This window comes from Cyprinodon tularosa, unplaced genomic scaffold (assembly GCF_016077235.1).
Source record: "Cyprinodon tularosa strain WSP-4 unplaced genomic scaffold, ASM1607723v1 ctg518, whole genome shotgun sequence".
In the NCBI taxonomy this organism is placed as follows: domain Eukaryota; kingdom Metazoa; phylum Chordata; class Actinopteri; order Cyprinodontiformes; family Cyprinodontidae; genus Cyprinodon; species Cyprinodon tularosa.
The window spans coordinates 189870-210118 of NW_024039250.1; the positions used below are offsets into that span (position 1 = coordinate 189870).

General features: G+C 39.0%; 1 protein-coding gene across 1 annotated transcript in view; it reads left to right on the forward strand.

Moving 5' to 3' along the window:
- The first annotated feature begins 6864 nt into the window (after positions 1-6864).
- klf5l (Kruppel-like factor 5 like) overlaps positions 6865-20249 on the forward strand; it is a 41129-nt gene continuing 27744 nt past the window's right edge. The window contains exon 1 of the mRNA XM_038303706.1: positions 6865-7162. Within this exon, the coding sequence (XP_038159634.1) occupies positions 7022-7162 (141 nt within the window). The 5' untranslated portion in view covers positions 6865-7021. The remainder of the gene's footprint in view (positions 7163-20249) is intronic.

Sequence of the window (20249 nt, forward strand, 5' to 3'; positions counted from 1 at the left end):
TCACTCAGTGTCCTCTGAAGATACCCACCAAAAGCCCTGCAGAGAGAAGCAGCTACAGACAATGGCTGGGTGGATGTTTTACTTATTATCACCGGTTTGTTGTAAGACTTTAATATTTCACTTGTCTTAAAGAAAGACTTGCAGTGACTTGAATTGCTCTCATAATTGTACTTAAGTGTTAAATTACAGTGCTGCATTGAAGGCAGATGGGAGTTTACCAACGTGTGGATGCCGTGTCCTCCCATGCCCTCGGCGTGCAGCTTAAGACTAAAAAGAAAAAAACAAGGAAGAAATGTGGTTCATCCTGTTCCTTATAATTGAAGGTTTCGTTAGCGATTTGGTTGATGAGGCAATGTGTCGATCCACTCAGTACTTCATCTGTTTTTCTTATTGGACTTATCATTCCAATGAATGACTGTTCTTTCAGTGTAACTGACAGTTAGGCATGGTATTCAGGTTTTCTTTGAACCTCACGTTAGTTTTTGCTTAGCTTCCATTTTTTTGCACGAACATGTAGTGGAAACGAAAAAAGGATCAGAGATCAAAGCAGTCAGCATTATTTGAATAAGGATTAGGTTTTAGGTACATTTGCATTACTCTGTTTATATTCCCTCCTATATTAAGAGAGTAAAGCAAACTAGTTAGATAAATACAGGGAAAATTTATATCAAAGTGTTTATAACAAGAGCTGTGGGTCCTTGGAAGTTTCTCCTTGGACTTTGGCTGCTGACCTCTCTTGCAATAAATCATTTAAAAAATAGCATAGAAATACTATTTCAAATTGGGTCCATGGGATATTTGTTATGTGTTAACAAGCAACTCGTAATGAGCACTTTTTTTATAGTGTTTTATTAAAATATATGAAAAACAATTAAAAAAAAAGGTTAAAAGCCTAAAAATGTGCTAATAGTTAATTGCTGGGTTAATAGGAGTCTGTACGGAAGCCTAGAGCGGTCATCTATAAACAAAGACGTTGATGGCAGCAGCACAGCTGATATTTCTCTCCAGGATGGAGTCACAGCCAAACAGGAACAGACCAGATGAAGCTACTATGAGAAAAAGCAGAGAGAGCAGAACGTTAGAGATTGAACAAACAGATTCTGCAGAATAGGAGAACAGAGATAGAATGAAGCAGAATGATGAAATGGGGGTCCCTATGTCCTCCAGCAGTCTAAGCCTATAGCAGCAGAACTATAGAGATAGATCAGGATAACCTGAGCCACCCTAACTATAAGCTTTATCAAAAAGGAAAGTTTTAAGCCTAGCCTTAAAAGTAGACAGGGTGTCTGCCTCACGGACTAAAACTGGTAGTTGGTTCCACAGGAGAGGAGCCTGAGAACTAAAAGATCTGCCTCCCATTCTACTTTTAGAAATTCTAGGAACCACTAGTAAACCTGCAGATTGAGAGCGAAGTGCTCTGTTAGGAACATCAGGAACAATCAGATCTCTGATATCAGATGGAGCTTGGCCATTTAAGGCTTTATATGTGAGAAGGAGGATTTTAAATTCTATTCTGGATTTAACAGGAAGCCAATGAAGAGAAGCCAGGATAGGAGAGATATGATCTCTCTTTTTCATTTTCATCAGAACTCTGGCTGCAGCATTTTGGATCAGCTGAAGGCACCTTTTTCCTCCATGTTTGCACCTTGTGTAACTTCTATGCCAATATGTGACGAGTGAATTTCTCCGCTGTGAGATCAATAAAGCTAATCTAATCTAATCTAATCTAATCTAAACTGTATTATCTGCATACTGCGAACATCTGTGGATTCTGTGGATGCGTCCAGAACTGTTGTGTCAGTTGATAAACTTCCATCTCCGTGAGGAAAACGGCCTGTGGACATCGTTCATGGACAAGTTCAACACACAACTAATGCTCAAATGTCAGACTGACGTTCATGTTGCTCCAGCCTCAGATGTGACCCTCTGCTGAAGATTTGTCTTGTGTTTATTTGTTATTCTCTTGTGAAATATGTTTTTCCCCCCTCCCTCCCCAATGTGGCTCCTATCTTTCCACAGAAATAAAAGCAGAGCTATGAGGCCCTCAGCAGCCATAGAAACATGCCAAACGCAACGTTCTGTGCCACGCATTGCCTCAGTGAATCACCCCCCCATCCACAATGTATGTGATGTATGAGAACGGTTTGAACCTAAAATGGAAATGGAAATTGATTGACTGATGTTATTAGCATTCATGAAATGAAAATCTTACATGCATGTTTAAAATCAGGCACCTATAAAATTACTGTAATTTTCCCCTGCATTGGTGGATTTAAACATGAAACCATTAGCGGCAGTATTAAATACACTTGATACGTGTGAAACCTTTATCTGTGCTAAAACAGTTTTGGAAGTAGTGAGGTTGGATTCTCTCTTTCTGCTCTTTATGGTCCATTTATTCCACATTCTAGGCCTGAATCTTGCTGCACAGCAGGTTACTCATCATCCTTTCCGAGGTCTTCCTCGGAAAGGTCTTCCTCGAATGAGCCAACTGATTGGCTGTGGTGATGCATCACATAATCTTTATCAGAATGTCCCCTTTCCCTAACTGTCGAGCAAACCATAAGACTTCCTAATATTTTTTGTTCAACTTTACAGCTTTTTGAATTACAGCCTTATCTATGTGATAATAACCCATGAGTAAGCTGAGACCATGCAATTCTTCTCATGCTAATCAAAGTGATTGCTGGTGGAATACTTTGTCTGACTGGTTGCCTGACTATATGTGATACTTAAGATTGGAAAAAAGTTATGTTTTGGAATCAGATCACAGAAGTCTTACTCATGTCCTGCCTTGAGCTCTTCCTCAGAAAGGATGAACCAACTGATTTGCTGTTGCAACGAACCACAGAAACTTCATGTTGTCATTAGTTCAGCATATCAAGTTGAACTAATGCTTTGATCAAAACATAACCTTACCTGAAAGCATCTTGTACAGCTCGAGCTGAAAATGTTTGAATCTGAGTAATGTTTTCTGAATAATGTAGCTGTATTATGATTTTAGGAGGGAGATACTGCTGTGACCAAAGCAAGAGGTGCTAAGCCTACAACCAAACTAAAATAAACACGGCACTGCAAGAGGATATACGCATAGCTGCTGTTATCACATCTGTTTAGTCAGATTTAATCTATTTAAGAGGAGCAACAACCTTTCATTCACACACATAAGGAGGATTTAGAGAAGCCAATTAACCTAACATCATATTTTTGGACTGTGGGAGGAAGCAGGAGTACCCGGAGAGAACACACGCATGCTCAGGGAGAACATGCAAACTCCATGCAGAAAGACCCCGGGCTGAGAATCGAACCTTGAACCTTCTTGCTACAAGGCAGCAGTGCTACCCACTCCAACACTGAGCAGCCTACAAACTGTATTTAAAAGCCTTCAGCTGATCCAAAATGCTGCAGCCAGAGTTCTGATGAAAATGAAAAAGAGAGATCATATCCCTCCTATCCTGGCTTCTCTTCATTGGCTTCCTGTTAAATCAAGAATAGAATTTAAAATCCTCCTTCTCACATATAAAGCCTTAAATGGCCAAGCTCCATCTGATATCAGAGATCTGATTGTTCCTTATGTTCCTAACAGAGCACTTCGCTCTCAATCTGCAGGTTTACTAGTGGTTCCTAGAATTTCTAAAAGTAGAATGGGAGGCAGATCTTTTAGTTATCAGGCTCTATGAACTGTGTGTTGCATCTCTCGATTTTCATGCTTGTAGTTTTTAAATGTTCTCTAACAAAACCTTAGATTTATCCATTACTCTTTGAACATTAGCAGTTTGGATGATGTCATGAGGCTAGCCGAAATATTACGTTACCATGTAAAGTGTAATAACAAACACTTGGAATACATTAACCATTAATAATTGTAGTTTTTTATATGAAATTGCAATATTTGTAATATGAAAATGATAATTTAATACTAAGACTGGACTAAATAAAAGTTTTCCAAACTGGTGCATAGTTCAAAACACTCCATCAGTTTGTTTGCAAATATATGAGATGGAATACAAAAAAAATTGTACTTTAAAAAACTACAACCTTGTTTTTATTTATTTTTTACATTGCATGCAAACTGAAATGATGCAATGTAGTGCAGAAGGTTAAACCTCACTAAAAAAAATCTTTTTTTTCCCCCACTAGGACGGGGAGGTTTGCTTCTCTATTTGAAATAACTGCAACTGTGAAGTTTGTTCATTTATTAGATGGTTTCATTGGATTTATTTCTTGGTGGTTACGGTTAGGATTAATTAAACAATTTAAAAACGGCAGAAACTATCCTGTAAATGCTGATTGCTCTCTTTACGGTTTCCCTTTTATCTTGCAGATGCATAAAATCTGTGAAACTCAAAAAATTTCCCAAAACTGGATATACAGCTTTTTAACTGCAGCTGGAAAAAAACTTGCATTTCAGTTTATGAACTTCTGTGAGTCAGATGTCAACACAAACGAACTGGGGAGACAAATTATTAAGTTGTAACATTACCAGGTTTACAACATTATTTCCATTTGAAAATAAAAAAGGTGCTTCTTTTAACATCCTGACTAAACACAAAATGCATTCCCTTCATATTGCAAGGAATGCATCTTGCACTATTTACCTTGACTGGAATATTGATCTGCACTCCCCACTGTTTATGTACAGTACCAATTGTTTACAGATGCGTTTGCAATACGGTACTTTAACTGTAATATGCAATTACCTTCACTGCACTTTCATTCAGAAAGCTTCTGTCCAAGTTTTAGTTTTATTTCTTAATTTTAAAGTAATAGCATTGTATATCCTGCACTTCGGGTTAGACCTGAACTGCATTTCATTGCCTTGTAGCTGAACCTGCGCAATGAGAATAAAGTTTAATCTAATCTAATCTAGTCTAATATTATTCTTTTTTAATTGTCGTTCCTGGCTTCATGTTCTTGGGGAAGACTTTACTGTTTGCTTTGCACATTTTTTTAAATGTCGAAAAACATGAGAAAGGTGATAACAGATGCCTCCGTTTGGTTTTCATCGATGGAAATGTTAACAAGAATGTTGTTATTTCTATTAATACCATAGAAGCACAAAAATAAAAAATAGCACAGCTAAAGACACATCTTCTTTTATGTCTGTTACAGCTAGTCACTAGAAGAGGGAAAGAAAATGTCTTTCTAAAGCACTCATAAAGTTATTAAAAATGTATTTCAGCAGCTCATTTCACAAAGTGAAACATGTTATCTAGTATAAAACATACAGATTGACATTTTCAAGGATTAACTTCTGGTGATCGTGAAAGCTTCCTGCTCACAACAAAAATTACACTTAAGTCTAGATTATTGCATCAAACAAAAAATGTTAAATGTGTACGATGGAGTATTAGAGCCAGGATAGAGATTTTTTTTCTTCTTTTTCGAGAATAAAGTATTAACATTAAGAGAATAAAGTCCTAATATTATGAGAATAAAGTTGTATCCCTAAAATGAGGAATGTGGAGCCTCATGTGAAGTTCTACTTTAGCATCGGTTTGACAAATCAGGAAATCTTTTAGCAGCAGCATCAAACTGGGCAGGATGTCAAAGTGGACTCTGGTTGCTGATTGGTGGAGCTGGTCGACCGTCATCTGCTGGGCGGAGCTCCAAGCTCTCTTTCTGAAACGAGTATGATGACTTCATTCTGTTTCAGCTTTATTCTTGTAATTTTTATTACTTTATTCTTGAAATAGAAGAAAAAGAACTCTGTCGTAAATGTGTACAGGAATGTTAGCTTAAAGAAAATAATGTTACCTGCTTAAATGTTGTTTTCAAAAGGCACCTGAAATCTGACACATTCATTAAATATTAAACTGGTTAAATGTGACATTTACGCACTTAAAAAAGAAACAATTAGAGCAAATAAAAAAATCTATACTGCCTTTAGCTGCAGTCCAACCATAAAGTCATGGTTTGCCTCTAGGCATATATTTTCGCAATTTAGGAAAGAAATGCGCCATCATCCAATTAATTTTCACACTCTTTTATTTAGGAGATGTAAAATTAGTTTAGGGACCCACCATATTGGATCAGTCCATTTGCTGCACATGTTCAGAAAGGTCCAAACAGACAGCAGCAAACCATTTGGAAACAAACCATGCAAAGAGCAGTGTTGCCAACTTAGCGCTTTAGTCGCTATATTTAGCCACTTTTCAGACCCCTCTAGCACTTTGATTTCTAAAAAGCTCCTAGCGCCAAATCTAGAGACTTTTTTCTGCTACTGGAGACTTTGGAGACAACATCTAAAAGCAGCGAACTCTGCTCTCCAGAGCGAGTAGATTGGTAACCCCGCCTCCTGCTCTCCTCTATCTTGTCTGCTGTCATGATTCATGCAGCTATTATTTCATCCAAATGAAAAATGGAGAACAGATAAGCAGATCATGGCTTGTCTACAGTGAAAAGAAGGACTGGGTTATTTACTTTGGCCTTTTTGGAAACACAGGAAGGAGCAATCAGCTAAGTGAGCTTAGTGCTTGGAAAAAATCTTTCATTCCTTTAGAGACAGCATGAAAAGTCAGCTGAGTACAAAACATAGAGAGGAAAACAAGAAGAAAAGGGACAAGAAGAGAGGGACACAACCTAGAACAGATAATGGATGTCTATTCTATTAACATTTCTCTATCTGGAGACTGGGGCTGCTTTATGTGTCGTTTTCTCAGTTCAGAGGGGCCCCTGCCTGTCTTTGCCTGGAGCTCCAAATGTCCTAAATCCGCCCCTGCGTCTCGCTCTCTCTCTCTCTCTCTCTCTCTCTCTCTCTCTCTCTCTCTCTCTCTCTCCAGGTGAGTCCCACCTTCTTCCGCGAGGCCAGCCCTTCTCTGATTGGCTGAACCCTGTGTCAGTCACATCCTGCAGCTCTATACTTGAGCTCAGGTGAGTTCTACCTGAGAGCTCACAGCTATCAGGAGGACAGTGGATTACAGCCCTTACCTCCAGCCTCCCTCAGCGCTGTTCTTCCCCAGCAGTCAGAAAGGCCGCAGCGCATCAGACAGAAACAGTTTGTTGATCAGAAACAGTTTTTATGGCAGCGGGAGTAGGACTGGCTATGAATCCGCCTCATATGTCAGAGGAAAGGGCGGTTTTCACACAGCTGAAGCCCGTCAGGATGTCTGGAGCGGACGGTGCTGAGGACACGCCCGTCTTTGAGGACGTCAAGCCGCCGGTGAGACTCCAGACTTTACACGTCTGGCTTTTTATTCCCCTCTAGTCATTTTCTCACTTTCTGTAAACAATCTATGTTGCAGGTTCTGCATCAGGTGTAATATAAGCTTTGATACCTGCTGAATGACCTTTGTTTATTTGCTCTCCTGTAAAATCAGCTCTAAACAGACACCTGCCAGAGTAGAAAGCCACTAATAGATCTGCCAGCCAGTGGAAGGTAGTCACACATTCTATGAAAGTGGCTCTCTAAAGGGGGGACAGGTGGCTGGAAGATTTTATTTGCATTATGTTGATTTGTGCAAAACAGGCTTTGTAATAATTGCATTTATTACAAAAAGTATTTAGGGTTACATGCAGTTAAAAAGCCATTTAATTCATTCCATTTAAGCCCCTATTTAAGGAAGTGTTTTCTTTATTTGTTTAATGATGAATTTGTGGCACAAAAACTGAATGTCGACATAAATCTTGGTTGTTTTGCCGTCATCCCTGAGCTTTAAGCTCATCCAGGGAACAATATCTGCTGCTATTGCTGTAACTCAATGATTCCCCTCTTATAAAGTCATCTAATTCTTCTAGTGGAACTCAACATTTCAGGAAATATCTCACGGCTTATTGTCCACAATCCATGGCAGTGAGAGTCAGAGGTCATCTTGGCCTTGGCCGTAAACACGGACACCTGGTGACAGCAGAAACACGCAGCTGCATTAAAGTTACATGGCTTTACAAAGGCAACATGGCGCAAACTGAAACCGAACCCCTTTGTTGTGCTGCTGAGCTTGGTCACCTGCCCGGTATTTGGTAAACAGTTTGCGAATCCAGACACCTAAGGCTCAATACAACTGGTGCCATGTTGGCAGCGGTGCAGGTTGGCTTTAGCACCTAGAAGAGGTGAACTCCTTGGTGCATTTTAAACTGCTGGAAGGGTGTGCTGTCCTCGATTTTACATGAAATGTTTATGTGCACGCAACACATTTAGGTCTTAAATATCATTGAAAGAGCGACCTGGATCTTTCTGTAAACAGAGAGCACTACTAGTTAGAATGGAGAGCGGCCATTTGTGTCCTAGTTTCTGTTCAATCCAACACAGGTATAGACAGAGTTACTGTCTGTAGGCAGGGGCTCCACTGGGGGCCCCATCAAAGACATTGCTAAAAACATATGCAAGCTTTAAAACTGCTATAAAGATGCACTGAAGAGCATCATTTACATTTTAAGTGTAATTTTCATTGTAAAATTTCTACAATTGAAAATTATCAGAACAGGAAAAATTAAATTAAATTGCATAAACTGGTGGATAAAAAAAACTCGGACGTCAATTTATTCATGCTTTGTTTCACTGTTTACTGTTGAAAAATGAGGGGGGAACAAAAATTATTTATCTAAATACCGGATTTTTCTTTTGATATTTGAAAGATCAATGGGAATATCTATTGGGGCCGCCTTTTGTATCTATGCTTCTCTTTCTGTCTGCTTCTGTCTCCTTGAACCCCAGTGGGCCTCAGCAGATGGCCGCTCACACTGAGCCTGGTTCTGCTGGAGGTTTCTTCCTGTTCAAAGGGAGTTTTTCCTCTCTACTGTCGCTACAAGCATGCTTAGTGTGAGGGATTGCTGAAGAGTCAATGAGTCGATGCAATCAGCTGGTTTTCCTTACATATGTAACACGGGGGAATTACCCGGATTGTGACCGAGGACGTGGCCCTACAGGTACTCTTTGAACTTTTCAGTCATGGCCCACTTCATGGCCAACATCTCAAGTTTCATGGAGCTGTAACTTTTCTCAGCAGCATGCAAGCTGCGGCTGGCATATGCAATTGGTCGTACCCGTCCACTCTGCTCCTGCGACAGCACGGCTCCCAACCCACTGTGGCTGGCGTCTACCTCTAAAATGAAGGGCAATGAGAAATCAGCAAAAGCAAGAGTGGGAGCACTTACAAGCTTGGCCTTTAGTTCCTGGAAGCTCCTTTCACAGTCTTCTGACCACGCTCCTTCCAATAGTTTCCCTTGTCCTCGACGCGTCTTCGAGGCAGGATGTCTGGAAACAAGGCGATGAAGGGGGCCAGCCAATTGAGAGAATCCTTCAACAAACCTCCGGTAATAATTGGCAAACCCAAGGAAGGACCGGAGCTCTGAGACATTGGTAGGGTGAGGCCAGTTTGACACTGCTGCGATCTTGCCTGGATCTGTGGCCACACCGTCCTCAGAGATGCAATGTCCCAGGTACTGAACCTGCTTTTTGAAGAAGTCACATTTCTCCAACTTGACCTTCAGTCCTTCTTGTTTTAGACGACTTAACACCACCTCGAGCCGTGCCAGGTGTTGATCAACACTGGAAGAGAACACAACAATATCATCCAGGTATAACAAGAGTGACTGACCATGCTGAGCCCCAAACATCCGCTCCATCAAACGTTGAAAAGTTCCTGGTGCATTGCACAACCCGAATGGCATTCGATTGAATTCAAAGAGGCCAAACGGCGTGCAGAAGGCAGTTTTTGGGCGATCATTTTCTGCAACTGGAACCTGGTTATAACCACAAGCAAGGTCCATGGTTGTGAACCAACGAGCACCCGATAGAGAGTCCAATGTTTCTTCTATTCGAGGCAATGGGAAAGCATCCTTTCTGGTCTTTTTATTGAGCTGTCTGTAGTCCACACAAAGGCGAAGACTGCCGTCCTTCTTTCGAACCAGGACAATTGGCGAGGCATAAGGGCTACTGCTTTCACGAATGACCTGGGTTGCCAGCAGCTGGTTAATATGTGACTTAACTGCTTCGTACTCAGATGGAGGGATACGCCGATACCGCTGCCGTACAGGAACAGTGTCTAACAGTGGGATGGTATGCTCGATCAAGTTGGTAACCCCAAGGTCGCCATCAAAAGCAGAGAACACAGACTCGTATTTTAGCAATAACGCTCTCACTTTATGCTGCTCTTCCCTATCCAGCATAGAGAGATTAAGTGACGTTATCTTTTCTCCAACCGACCCAGTCTGAGCAGTATGAGATCTGACTGCAGCCACAACTTGCTCCTGTACACAAGGGACTTCCTGCAATTCTGACGGTAAGCTGACCACTTCTACAGGGGACACGACACCCAAAGCACAACGGGGTTTTAGTGAAACGGTACATACCCCTACATTCACCACAGGGACATAAACAGTGCCCCTAAAAACCTGTAGAAGGGAAGGAGACACCAACAAACCCTCAGGTAAGCCAAACCTATCTAACGGCTCAATTAATGCGCCCCCAGCCTGCGTCAACATGGCTGAACAAGTGGCAGGTACAAATTTAGTAGTGCCTGCAGGGACCACAACAGGTCTTCTACCCCGAAGCTTTGCAACACTGGTTTGAATTTGGTCTTTTTGACTCTCAGCCTGTTGACATAGCTGAAAGGCAGGAAGCCAGGAAGTAGGGGCCCCCAAAACAGAAGGGAGTTTAAACAAATCAGGGCCATGCTGGTCAAATAGCTGAAGATAATGGGCTTTTATTATATTCATCCCAATTATGCCTGGTACCTGGGGTAACTTTGCTTGGCATGGAGGGTCCCTAACAACAAGGATCCCTCTTCTGGGGATAACTACCCCACACACCTCAATATCAGGCTCAAGATAGCCCAAGTAAGGGATACTCAACCCATTTGCTGCTCTCAACTCCAACCAATGGCATGCCTTTAGCTTATCTGGAAAATGCTTTTTAAAGAAACTCTCTGAAATGGTAGAAACCATAGACCCAGTGTCAAGAATACATTGTACTGGAACTCCAGATAGTTTCACAGTAACTTCAGGGCAAGGTGCAATTAAACACTCAGCCACCTCATCCATTTGAGGACCCTCTGAGCCTGGACCACCCCCTCCTAATGTCTGGCTCCTAACACTAGGGGGAGTTAGTTTCCCTGCAACTGAGAACTAGTGGTGGCTTGGACCTGAGGGGTACCACTGGCACACGGGGGCTTAAAACGGCCACGAACTGTACAATACCGAGCAATGTGGCCTGGCTGCTGACATTTGTGACATATCACACTACTAGGACTGAGAGGCCTAGCCACCGAAACCTGCTGCATAGCTGCAAGACATTGAGTAATCTGATCCAACTGTTCCTGCTGTTTTTGCACAATTGAATTAAGAGTAGCAAGTTGAGAAGCAACACAACTGGAAGGAGGGTCAGTTAAGGAAGGGGGCACACTGGCACTCTGTACAGCACAAAAGGAGGGGACCACCCTACTTTTATTTTCCACCCCACCCTCACGCTCCCACATAATGGCCTCCGCTCTAACCTCAAGTAATGTACACCTTGGATTATCACGAGCATAACGTTTTAGCTCTCTACGCAGGTCAGAACTACTAACATTCTGAATAAATTGATCACGAAGTAAAATGTCTGCATTTAACACAGCATGGGGAGCACTAGATTTAACTTTGTCCATTAAGCAAAACAATGAATGAGAGAATTCCTGCAAAGATTCACCATCTAACTGTCTCCGTGAAAAGAAGTCCTCCTGTAATGAGACATACGACTGTTGGCAACCATACAGTTCCTTTAAAATGGTGAAAACAGTTTCTGGATCCTCACGTTCAGATGATGACCTATATTTGATCTCATCTCGAGCTTCCCCTTCAAGATGGTCAAAAATGAAAGCAGCCTGATCTGTGGGTCCAACATGGCGGACTCGCATACTGGTGCGAACCTCTTCTATCCAGTCCTCCACCCCAACACCATGAGTTCCTCTGAAGATTGGACATTTTCTCTCTCTTGGTAGGTAGATTATGCGATCAGCCCCCCTGTTCGTCGGAGTGCCACTTGTACTTGGGCCAGCTTGTACATCATCCTGTCGATTTGAACTTGCTAATGCAGAATCCCTCTCCTGCTGCAGACGGCTCCTTTCGGCCTCCAACTGCTGGACTCGAACACGGAGTTCTTGAAGTTCCTCATCCATCGCACCAGGAAATGATGATCCTTGGTCACAGCTTCGTCTATCCAGCTAGGTCCCACGATGTGCTTACTGTTGCACTATTATGCTCTCACCCAAAAAAAAAAATCTATAAGGATCTCTACTAGAGCACCACAGAACCAGCACAATTAAAATCAAGAGAAGAAAGAAGAGGAAAAAAAAAAGGATCTATACACACAAACACTATCTGTTCCAACTGCCAGATCCTACCAGCAACGCCAGAAAATTGTAACACGGGGGAATTACCCGGATTGTGACCGAGGACGTGGCCCTAAACCAACTAGTAGACCACTAAAAGTATCAAGTAGCCTAGGGTCTCCCAATTAAATGTACCTAGGTAAGTCTGGCTTGAAATGAGGAAACAGATTTAGTATACAAATTATATATTTTATTTATGGATTATTTTACAATTGGAAGACAACTTTATTATTCTATTTTAAAATCCAATAAGGCACAAGAACCCGTGACAGAAGAAGCAATCTGAGACTCTAGAAAACACTGCAAACCACGTTAGTAGCACACAAGATCAAACAAGATTATATTAATTTAGAAGAACACGAATCTCACGTTGCGTCCTATAGAGCTGCGCCCAATCAGCTTATTAATAAAAGAAATAAATGGTCGTTCTGGTTCTGTAGTGCCCGTGCTGCAACTCTAGCTCCAGAGAAAACCTTTTACCAAGAGCATAACAAAAAAGGGGTCTCAATGGTGAGAGCATAATAAAAAAGGGGTCTCAATGGTGAGAGCATAATAAGCAACAGCAGCAATCTGTAACAACCAAAAAAAACAATAAAGTGTCTGCGGACCATTATACAGGAAATACAGAAATAAAAGAAAACAATGTACCTTCATCAGCCTCAGACAGGGATATATGCAGACGCTTCCATGAAAACTTTTCCAGCAGTGCAGTACCAAGATCCAAATTCTGTGTAGCAGCACGGCTCCCAATGCTCAGAAGAATCTACTGCACACCAAACTAAGCCGACTCTCATAGCTTGCTTGCACACCTGGTGCCTATATACGCTAATGAGCCTGTCAATTCTGTAAAGCAGACGTGAAGGTAAAGAAACGGAGCTGTGATGTGTTCAAGGACCCAAAACGGGTGGGAATTTACACCCACTAGACCACCCGGTTACACATAGAAAACTTTGAATCAATCTGACTGGATGATCTGTTGAACTGGAAAGTGACCTGAGATGACATGATGTGAATTGGAGATATAGAAATAAACTGAATAGAATTGGAACAAATCTTTTCGTCTTCTTTTGGGACGAACTTCTCCGTCTTATACGGCGCCCCTGTCTGTAGGTCACTCATCTTGTTCAGTCTCCTCTTTAGGAGACTTGTTCAGTCTCTTTAGCAGAGCTCTCCTGGGCTGTTTCTGTGCAGCTGACCTTGGGACTCGATGGAAGCCATAAATATAAACCTCTTTACAGTCCCCACCTGTTGGTGTGTTCATGGGATTCCATGAATCATAACCATCTGCAGCTGAATGCCTGAACTTTAGCAGGCCAATGCATTATTTCTCTTGTTAATAATTGACTGCAGCATCATAATACAGGATTTCAGGTTGAAGGGTTCAACAGGTTGTTGACGTTATAAAGCAGGTCATAACAAATTATGGCGTTTATAGTTTTAGAGTCGCTTCTTTCTTAAGGTAAAACAGCACAGATGCATGCCAGTTTTTGCTTGTTTGTCACCCATGAAACCATGGTTTTATGCACACACAAAAAACATTACGTCAAGTACTAAGAAGTCTGGTTAAGTGAAATTGTAACCCTCAGGCAAATTTTTGCGGCCGCTTTGAGAAGGTTTACCTGATGTGCTCTTTATTCACAAGAGGTTCATCCAGTCTGTTGCTTTTTGTAAGAGTAAAAGAGACCAAGCAAGCTTCTCCTTTTAATCTGTTTTGTGTATTTGACTCAAACGGTATTACGGAGAGTACTGGGAGAGAAAGACGAAGTTAAATCCCTCCTTTGTCTTGTTTTCCAACTTTCTTTTTTCCGCTCTCAGACAGGTCTTTGTGTAATTGTGTTGATGTTTTTAAAGAGCGCTTAAGTTGGCGGTGTCGTGACAGCCGTATGTTGCTCAACCTGTCTGAGCAGGGCCCGCATCGCCGCAATCCTCCCTCAGGCCAGAGGGAGAGGGAGCGCGAGGCAGACTGACCTCATGAGAAAGTCACCGCCACGATGAGCCGCATTCCTGTTCTGAGCCCTTTCAGAAGTGGCCAGGACTCGGTTCTAAAAATGATCAAGCCACAGATCTTCTTGCTTTCCTTTTTACACAAATAGTTTCCTTAGATGTTGTTTAAATTCTTTGAATATTTCATTCCGATGTATTGACCCTCAAACTTTTGATATCTCTGATAAAAGTGATGATAATCCACGGTTGCTTGCAGCTTTTTGTCGTTCGGTATGACAGCGCACCTTGCAGGGAAACAAAGGAAATCATCAGCACAGTCTAAAGGAAACCCAACTCCTTTCTTTGTGTGGCGTCCCTCAATTACCCAAGCAAATATTGAGTTATGGCTAATTCCTATCCAGCGTTAGACACAAACATGTTAAAATTTACTTCAGGATGCCCGTAGATCACATCTATAAAGCAACACAACTATCTGAGCACTGAAAAATAAAAATTAACAACTTTATAGATATTTTATTCAGGCTAGCAGATGCATTTTAAAGATATTCATGGTTAATAGGAAACTACTTTCAGTTTTTGCTCTTAATTGAAAATATTCTAGTTAAACATTAACTTTTCAAGGCGCCTGTAAAGAAATGCAAAATCAAATAGAACTCTATTTATGATTAAAAGACGTCAGATTTTACTTTATGCTTTGCTCTCATGGAGCAACAAAGAGGGAAGTTAAACACCATCCCAATGCAGCGGGCAGTTTGAGCTTAGGTGGTCATTTAATCTGGGGGTGGGGGATACCTGTAATCTAGCTGGTTTAACCCAGATTTGACAGACTGTCATGGATATAACAAGAAATATAGATTTTATTTTTCAGTTTAAGCAATTTAATACCCTCTAATAAAATAAGAGCTAAAGAGGAATCTCTTTAACAGCTTTCAGGTTATACTGCACTGCAAAAACCATCTAGAAATAAGTACAAAATTTCTTAAAATAAGTGTATTTACCCTTAATTTTAGTAGGTAAATAAGATGATTTGCCAATGAAATGAGCATTTCTACTCCTAAAATAAGATAATTAGATAATATTCACTTGAAATAAGACAAATCAATAGTTTTTTTCTTATTTTAAATGTAAATTGTCTTGTTCCATTGGCAAAGTGTTTCACGTATCTCCTCAATTCAAGAAAAAATTAACCTAATTTAAGCAAAAATGACTCCTTTAGTATTATTAGCTTATACAACTGTAACCTAACATTATAGAATGACTTGCAATTAGAAAAACTCTTTAATTATACTGATAATAAAGAAAAGACTAATTTAAAAGAGAATAATTTAAGGTTATTTTAAAATTTAAGTTGTTAAAAGAATGTAGAATCTAAAGAATAAAACCCACAGCGTTCAGTTATTTTCAAAAAAATTCTTTTTTAGCAAACTTTAGTCTGTGAGAAATATTCTGCTGCAAAGGTTTGCTCAGATTGTTCATGAATCCAGAATGAGGGAAATTCAAAAACACTTTTTTTTTCTTTAAAGCATATCTTACTTCTAAGATAGCAGTTTGGGGTTGAGGGTCTGGCTCAGGGACCCAGAGTGGAGGCTGATGTTAGGGTAGAGGGCTGCATATGTTTCTTGTTTATGTTCTTATTCTTTAGCTTGTCATTTAATACTTTTGCACATTAGCAGACGCTGCGTTTCCACTCTTCTTCGTCTTTTTATAAGACAGTAACGTCCATTCGCAGATCACATGACCTGCTGATGAGAAAAAAAGTGTTTCCTCTGCAGTTTGGGGAAATATAGAAATTTTGATGCGACCAAAAAGCGTTTTATCATAAAATAACTCCAGGAACTTAAAACAAGTAGTAGTTTAAAATTCCTATAAGTTTTTGCTTCTAAATAGTAAACATTTTTACTCCTTCTGGAGAAAAGCAGAATACAGAATAACTCTGTTCATCTACAAACCAGCATTAGAGCTGTTTAGAGTTTTTTTTTTTTTTTGCTTTCCAAATACAATAACTGAAGTATAAATATCATTGTTAAAGCCTAATCTATGTTTGTAGCTCCCATTTTTGATCAAGCAAGTATTCGCATTCAGTCGATTGATAATACAGAATATCACCTTTATTTGTTTGTTCTTAAGTTATGAAAAATGTTCCCCACAGATATAGAGATATTATTGCCATGTGGTCGATGATAATGTGATTATAACAACTTTTTTTTGTAATTTTTGTGAGGAGTTAGAGCTCAGATCTGAGTATGACATCATGACCAGTTTACGTTGGAAAACTTGCAGGATTTTTTCTTTCAATGAGTTTCTAATAACATTAAAAGCATATCTTATATTCCTCTATTTCAGGAATCTAAAAACATTAGATATGCATCAGCTACGAACTTTTAAATTGCTTCTAGTTGTGACCAATTCTATGTAGCTGTCAAAAGGTAAATACTGGATCTATATTTCTATTTTATAGATTTTCAGGTGATGGGAAACATGCTTTTGAAGACAGATCTCTGTCTGCAGCGATCTTTGCTGTTTATTCTAACTTGGATTTTAAAAATTTAAAGAAATGCAAATTTAAATCCCAACTATTGCTTTGATTTATGTTTGTGTTTTATTGGAAAAAAAAAAAGCTTTAATGTGGACAGCAGTTTATTTAGTACTTTCTATCGACCATAATATTTATATAAAAGATATTAATCATACGCACATGTAACCTGAAAAGATGATTATAATAAATAAAGTAATTGTTTTATATGTCCATTTCATGTTGTCTTTAAATGGGCCTAATCCCTTACTTATCTTTAAATAAGAACATATATGAGGAGCGTTTGTTTACGCTGCTGCCCTCTGCTGGCAGCGCTCATCCTTCCATCATCTTAGCATCTTCTGAAGCTTTAGCTCCCCTTCAGTGAACAACTGTGTCCATGTTGTTACTCCTAGTGCTACTCATTGCTTTTCCCTCTTAGCATTCAGTATTATTAATGATTTTTCACACTTAATGTTGGACTTGTCAGCTGGTGAATTTCTAACAGCCTCGGCTCCATTACTTCCTGGTGTACGAAATATTATTCCTCTGGTGACACGATCCCGTTAGGATGGGGTATCTATAGCAAAAGCTTTAATTTGTTAATAAATGGGGAAAATGAGTAAATAGCACGATCTGGAAATGTTAGTTTAATTCAGTTTGAAAGCTTTTGTTTCCAACAATAGTGATCTACTGGCGAAGAAATGGGTAAAGTCATAAAAACGTGACTAGGCTCCTTTAACCCTTTAATGCCAAATGTATCGTATTTGATACATACGGTTTCTGAAATGTTTTGCATCTGACACCTTTTTGCATAATTTAATAGTAAAAACTCAAAATCCTACACTGGAAAAACAATCTAGAAATAAGTAAAAATTATATACCCCTAATTAAAGTAGGTAAATGAGATAGTTTGACACTGGAATGAGTATATTTATTCTTAAAATAAGCTAATTAGATAATATGCACTTGAAATAAGACAATGCAATTGTGTTTTCTTATTTTAAGTGTGAATTGTCTCGTTCCATTGGCAAAATGACTCTTTTACCTCCTTAATCCAAGAACAAATGCACTTATTTTAAGAAAAAAATAACTTATCTAGATTTCAATTTTTTCCAGTGTATTGTACACAATCAGATATACCTGATAACAGCCAGCAGAAAACTACACAAAAAATAATCTTGACTTATCGCATAGTAATATCAAAAACGTATTTCTGTTTTTTCTTGTTACATATTTTGTTGAAAGGCCAAATAAGGGCTTCAAACCAAAAAAACTAATTTTCTGTTTTGTTTTATTCTTGGATCGGGCTTTAAAGGGTTAAATACACCTTATATGTCTTTATTCTGAGATGGACAGTGTTCTGATTAGCCGTCTACAGAGACTGCATTGCATTCATGATATAAAAAGAGGTCCTTGTAAAAAAATATGCAGAAAAACGTTACCAACCTACTTCAAATCGTGGCGTATTTGAACTTGCCGTATTGGAAGCTTTAGTTCAGACCGTCCATTTTCCATAGGAGGATAAAGTAAACAAGTGAAGGGAATGAATCCCATTCTCAGATTCTTATGTCATTATATAATCAGTGGTTTTCCTGTTAGACAGACGACAGGATAAGTTACAGAGTAACTTCATGGCGCTCAGATCAAGAACATGTCGCCGGTCACGCCTACGAATTCTTGGAGATCAATACTTAAGATATGCATCCAGGCATACTCTGAGCTTTTTTTTATTACCTTGGTTTTTTACCGGAAGTCTCTTTTGGTCTTCCACTTCAGGCCCAGCCTCCTTTTGTTCGTTATCAGCCCAGTTTTTCCAGGCAACTTGCTGCCAACAAATGTTCTTTAGCTGAGGTTTTACAAGGTTGTGGTTTGACTAATGATTTGACTTTCAGGACAACACATGCAGTTGATTTGAATACAAGCGAGAGTCTCTGCAGTGAGCGAGTTGCAGCTCGTTGGTGTCCTTGCAGCAGTGGAAGCTTGTCTGAAGCAAACGTGTATTTTTCAGTCATCTAGGAAGATTTTTTTTCTCTCTTTCCATAGATTTTTCAATATGAGATCTTGTCTGCTGCTGGTGGTGGTAGAACGGTGATCACCTGAACCGCACCGCAGGCCTCTGTAAAATATTTAATCTATTTTCGTTTACATGCACATTTTAGGGAAAAATTAATACGATGCATCATCAAACCCATTTAACAGTCTGTTTCTGCTCTTGACTGAAGTTGTGATTCATATTGTGATCAGTAAACGTATAATGCCGCCCGGCCATGTCCCTTTCTGCCTGCACAGCCTAATTCTTAATGGGTTTCCTGTGCAGACGTACGGAAGAGGATTAGGGCCACTGGAAAAAAAAAATGTTAACTGATTTTTTTTTTTATTTCATTTCAGTATAGTATGGGAAAAAAGTCAAAATTCTGACTTTAATCTCAGAATTCTGACTTTTTTTCCTCAGAATTCTGAGATTAAAGTCAAAATTCTGACTTTTTTCTCAGAATTCAGACTTTTTTCTCAGAATTCTGAGAAAAAAAGTCTGAATTCTGACTTTTTCCCCATGTTAAACTGAAATAAAATTTAAAAAACAGTTAACTTTTTTTTTTTTTCACTGGCCCTAATCCTCTTCCGTACAGACGCCCTTAATGCAGCAGCTAAGATCTCTTTACTTTGTTCTAAAATAAAATAAAAAATAAAAAAAGTCTTAATTGCTTTCTTGGCAATTAACACCAATTAACAACTATTAACAATAAGAAAAACTTTTTTTGCAGTCGGGCTCAAAAGTTTCAACTGTTGCTAAATTTTCATTGTCATTAATATAGAATAGAATAGAATAGAAAATCCCTTTATTGTCCCACGATGGGGAAATTGATGTTACAGCAGAAAAACATTTCAGCAAAAACAGTCACACAACTGGACCTTAAAAAGTTCCTAAAAATAACAGATTCAGTGGCAGATTTAAAATAAATGAATAAATAAATATTGTACTGTACAGTGTTTTTAAAAATATAAATATTAGATCATGAACATATTCAATTTTTTTAAACGGTTACAGAAAATGTAACTGTTCCTCTTTAACATTGTTAAAGAGGAACTTTTATATTTTATTGCCCAAATAGAACAAAGTCAAACATAAACTCAGGGAGCAAATTATAAAGAAAATAAAGATTATTTTACAGTTTGCAAAAAGAACAACAGTCAAAAAAAGCAAACAAAAAATTCACAGAAAAAAGAGATTTAAATTAACTTAAGCGTATTGAAAGGAATATGAATTTGCAATTAATACAACATAAAAAGAATCGGCAATAACGGGAATAAAATTATCTAGGATAGAAATACCATTGGTGTAAATGATGCAGTAAAATCATCAAAAGTGATTAATTTAAAAAAGTAAATCGATTTTAGGTTAAAAACACATAAAAAGTAAAGGATATAAGTTTAAGAAAAATATCTAAATCAATGGTAAATTTAAAAGTTAATACAAAAAACAATTT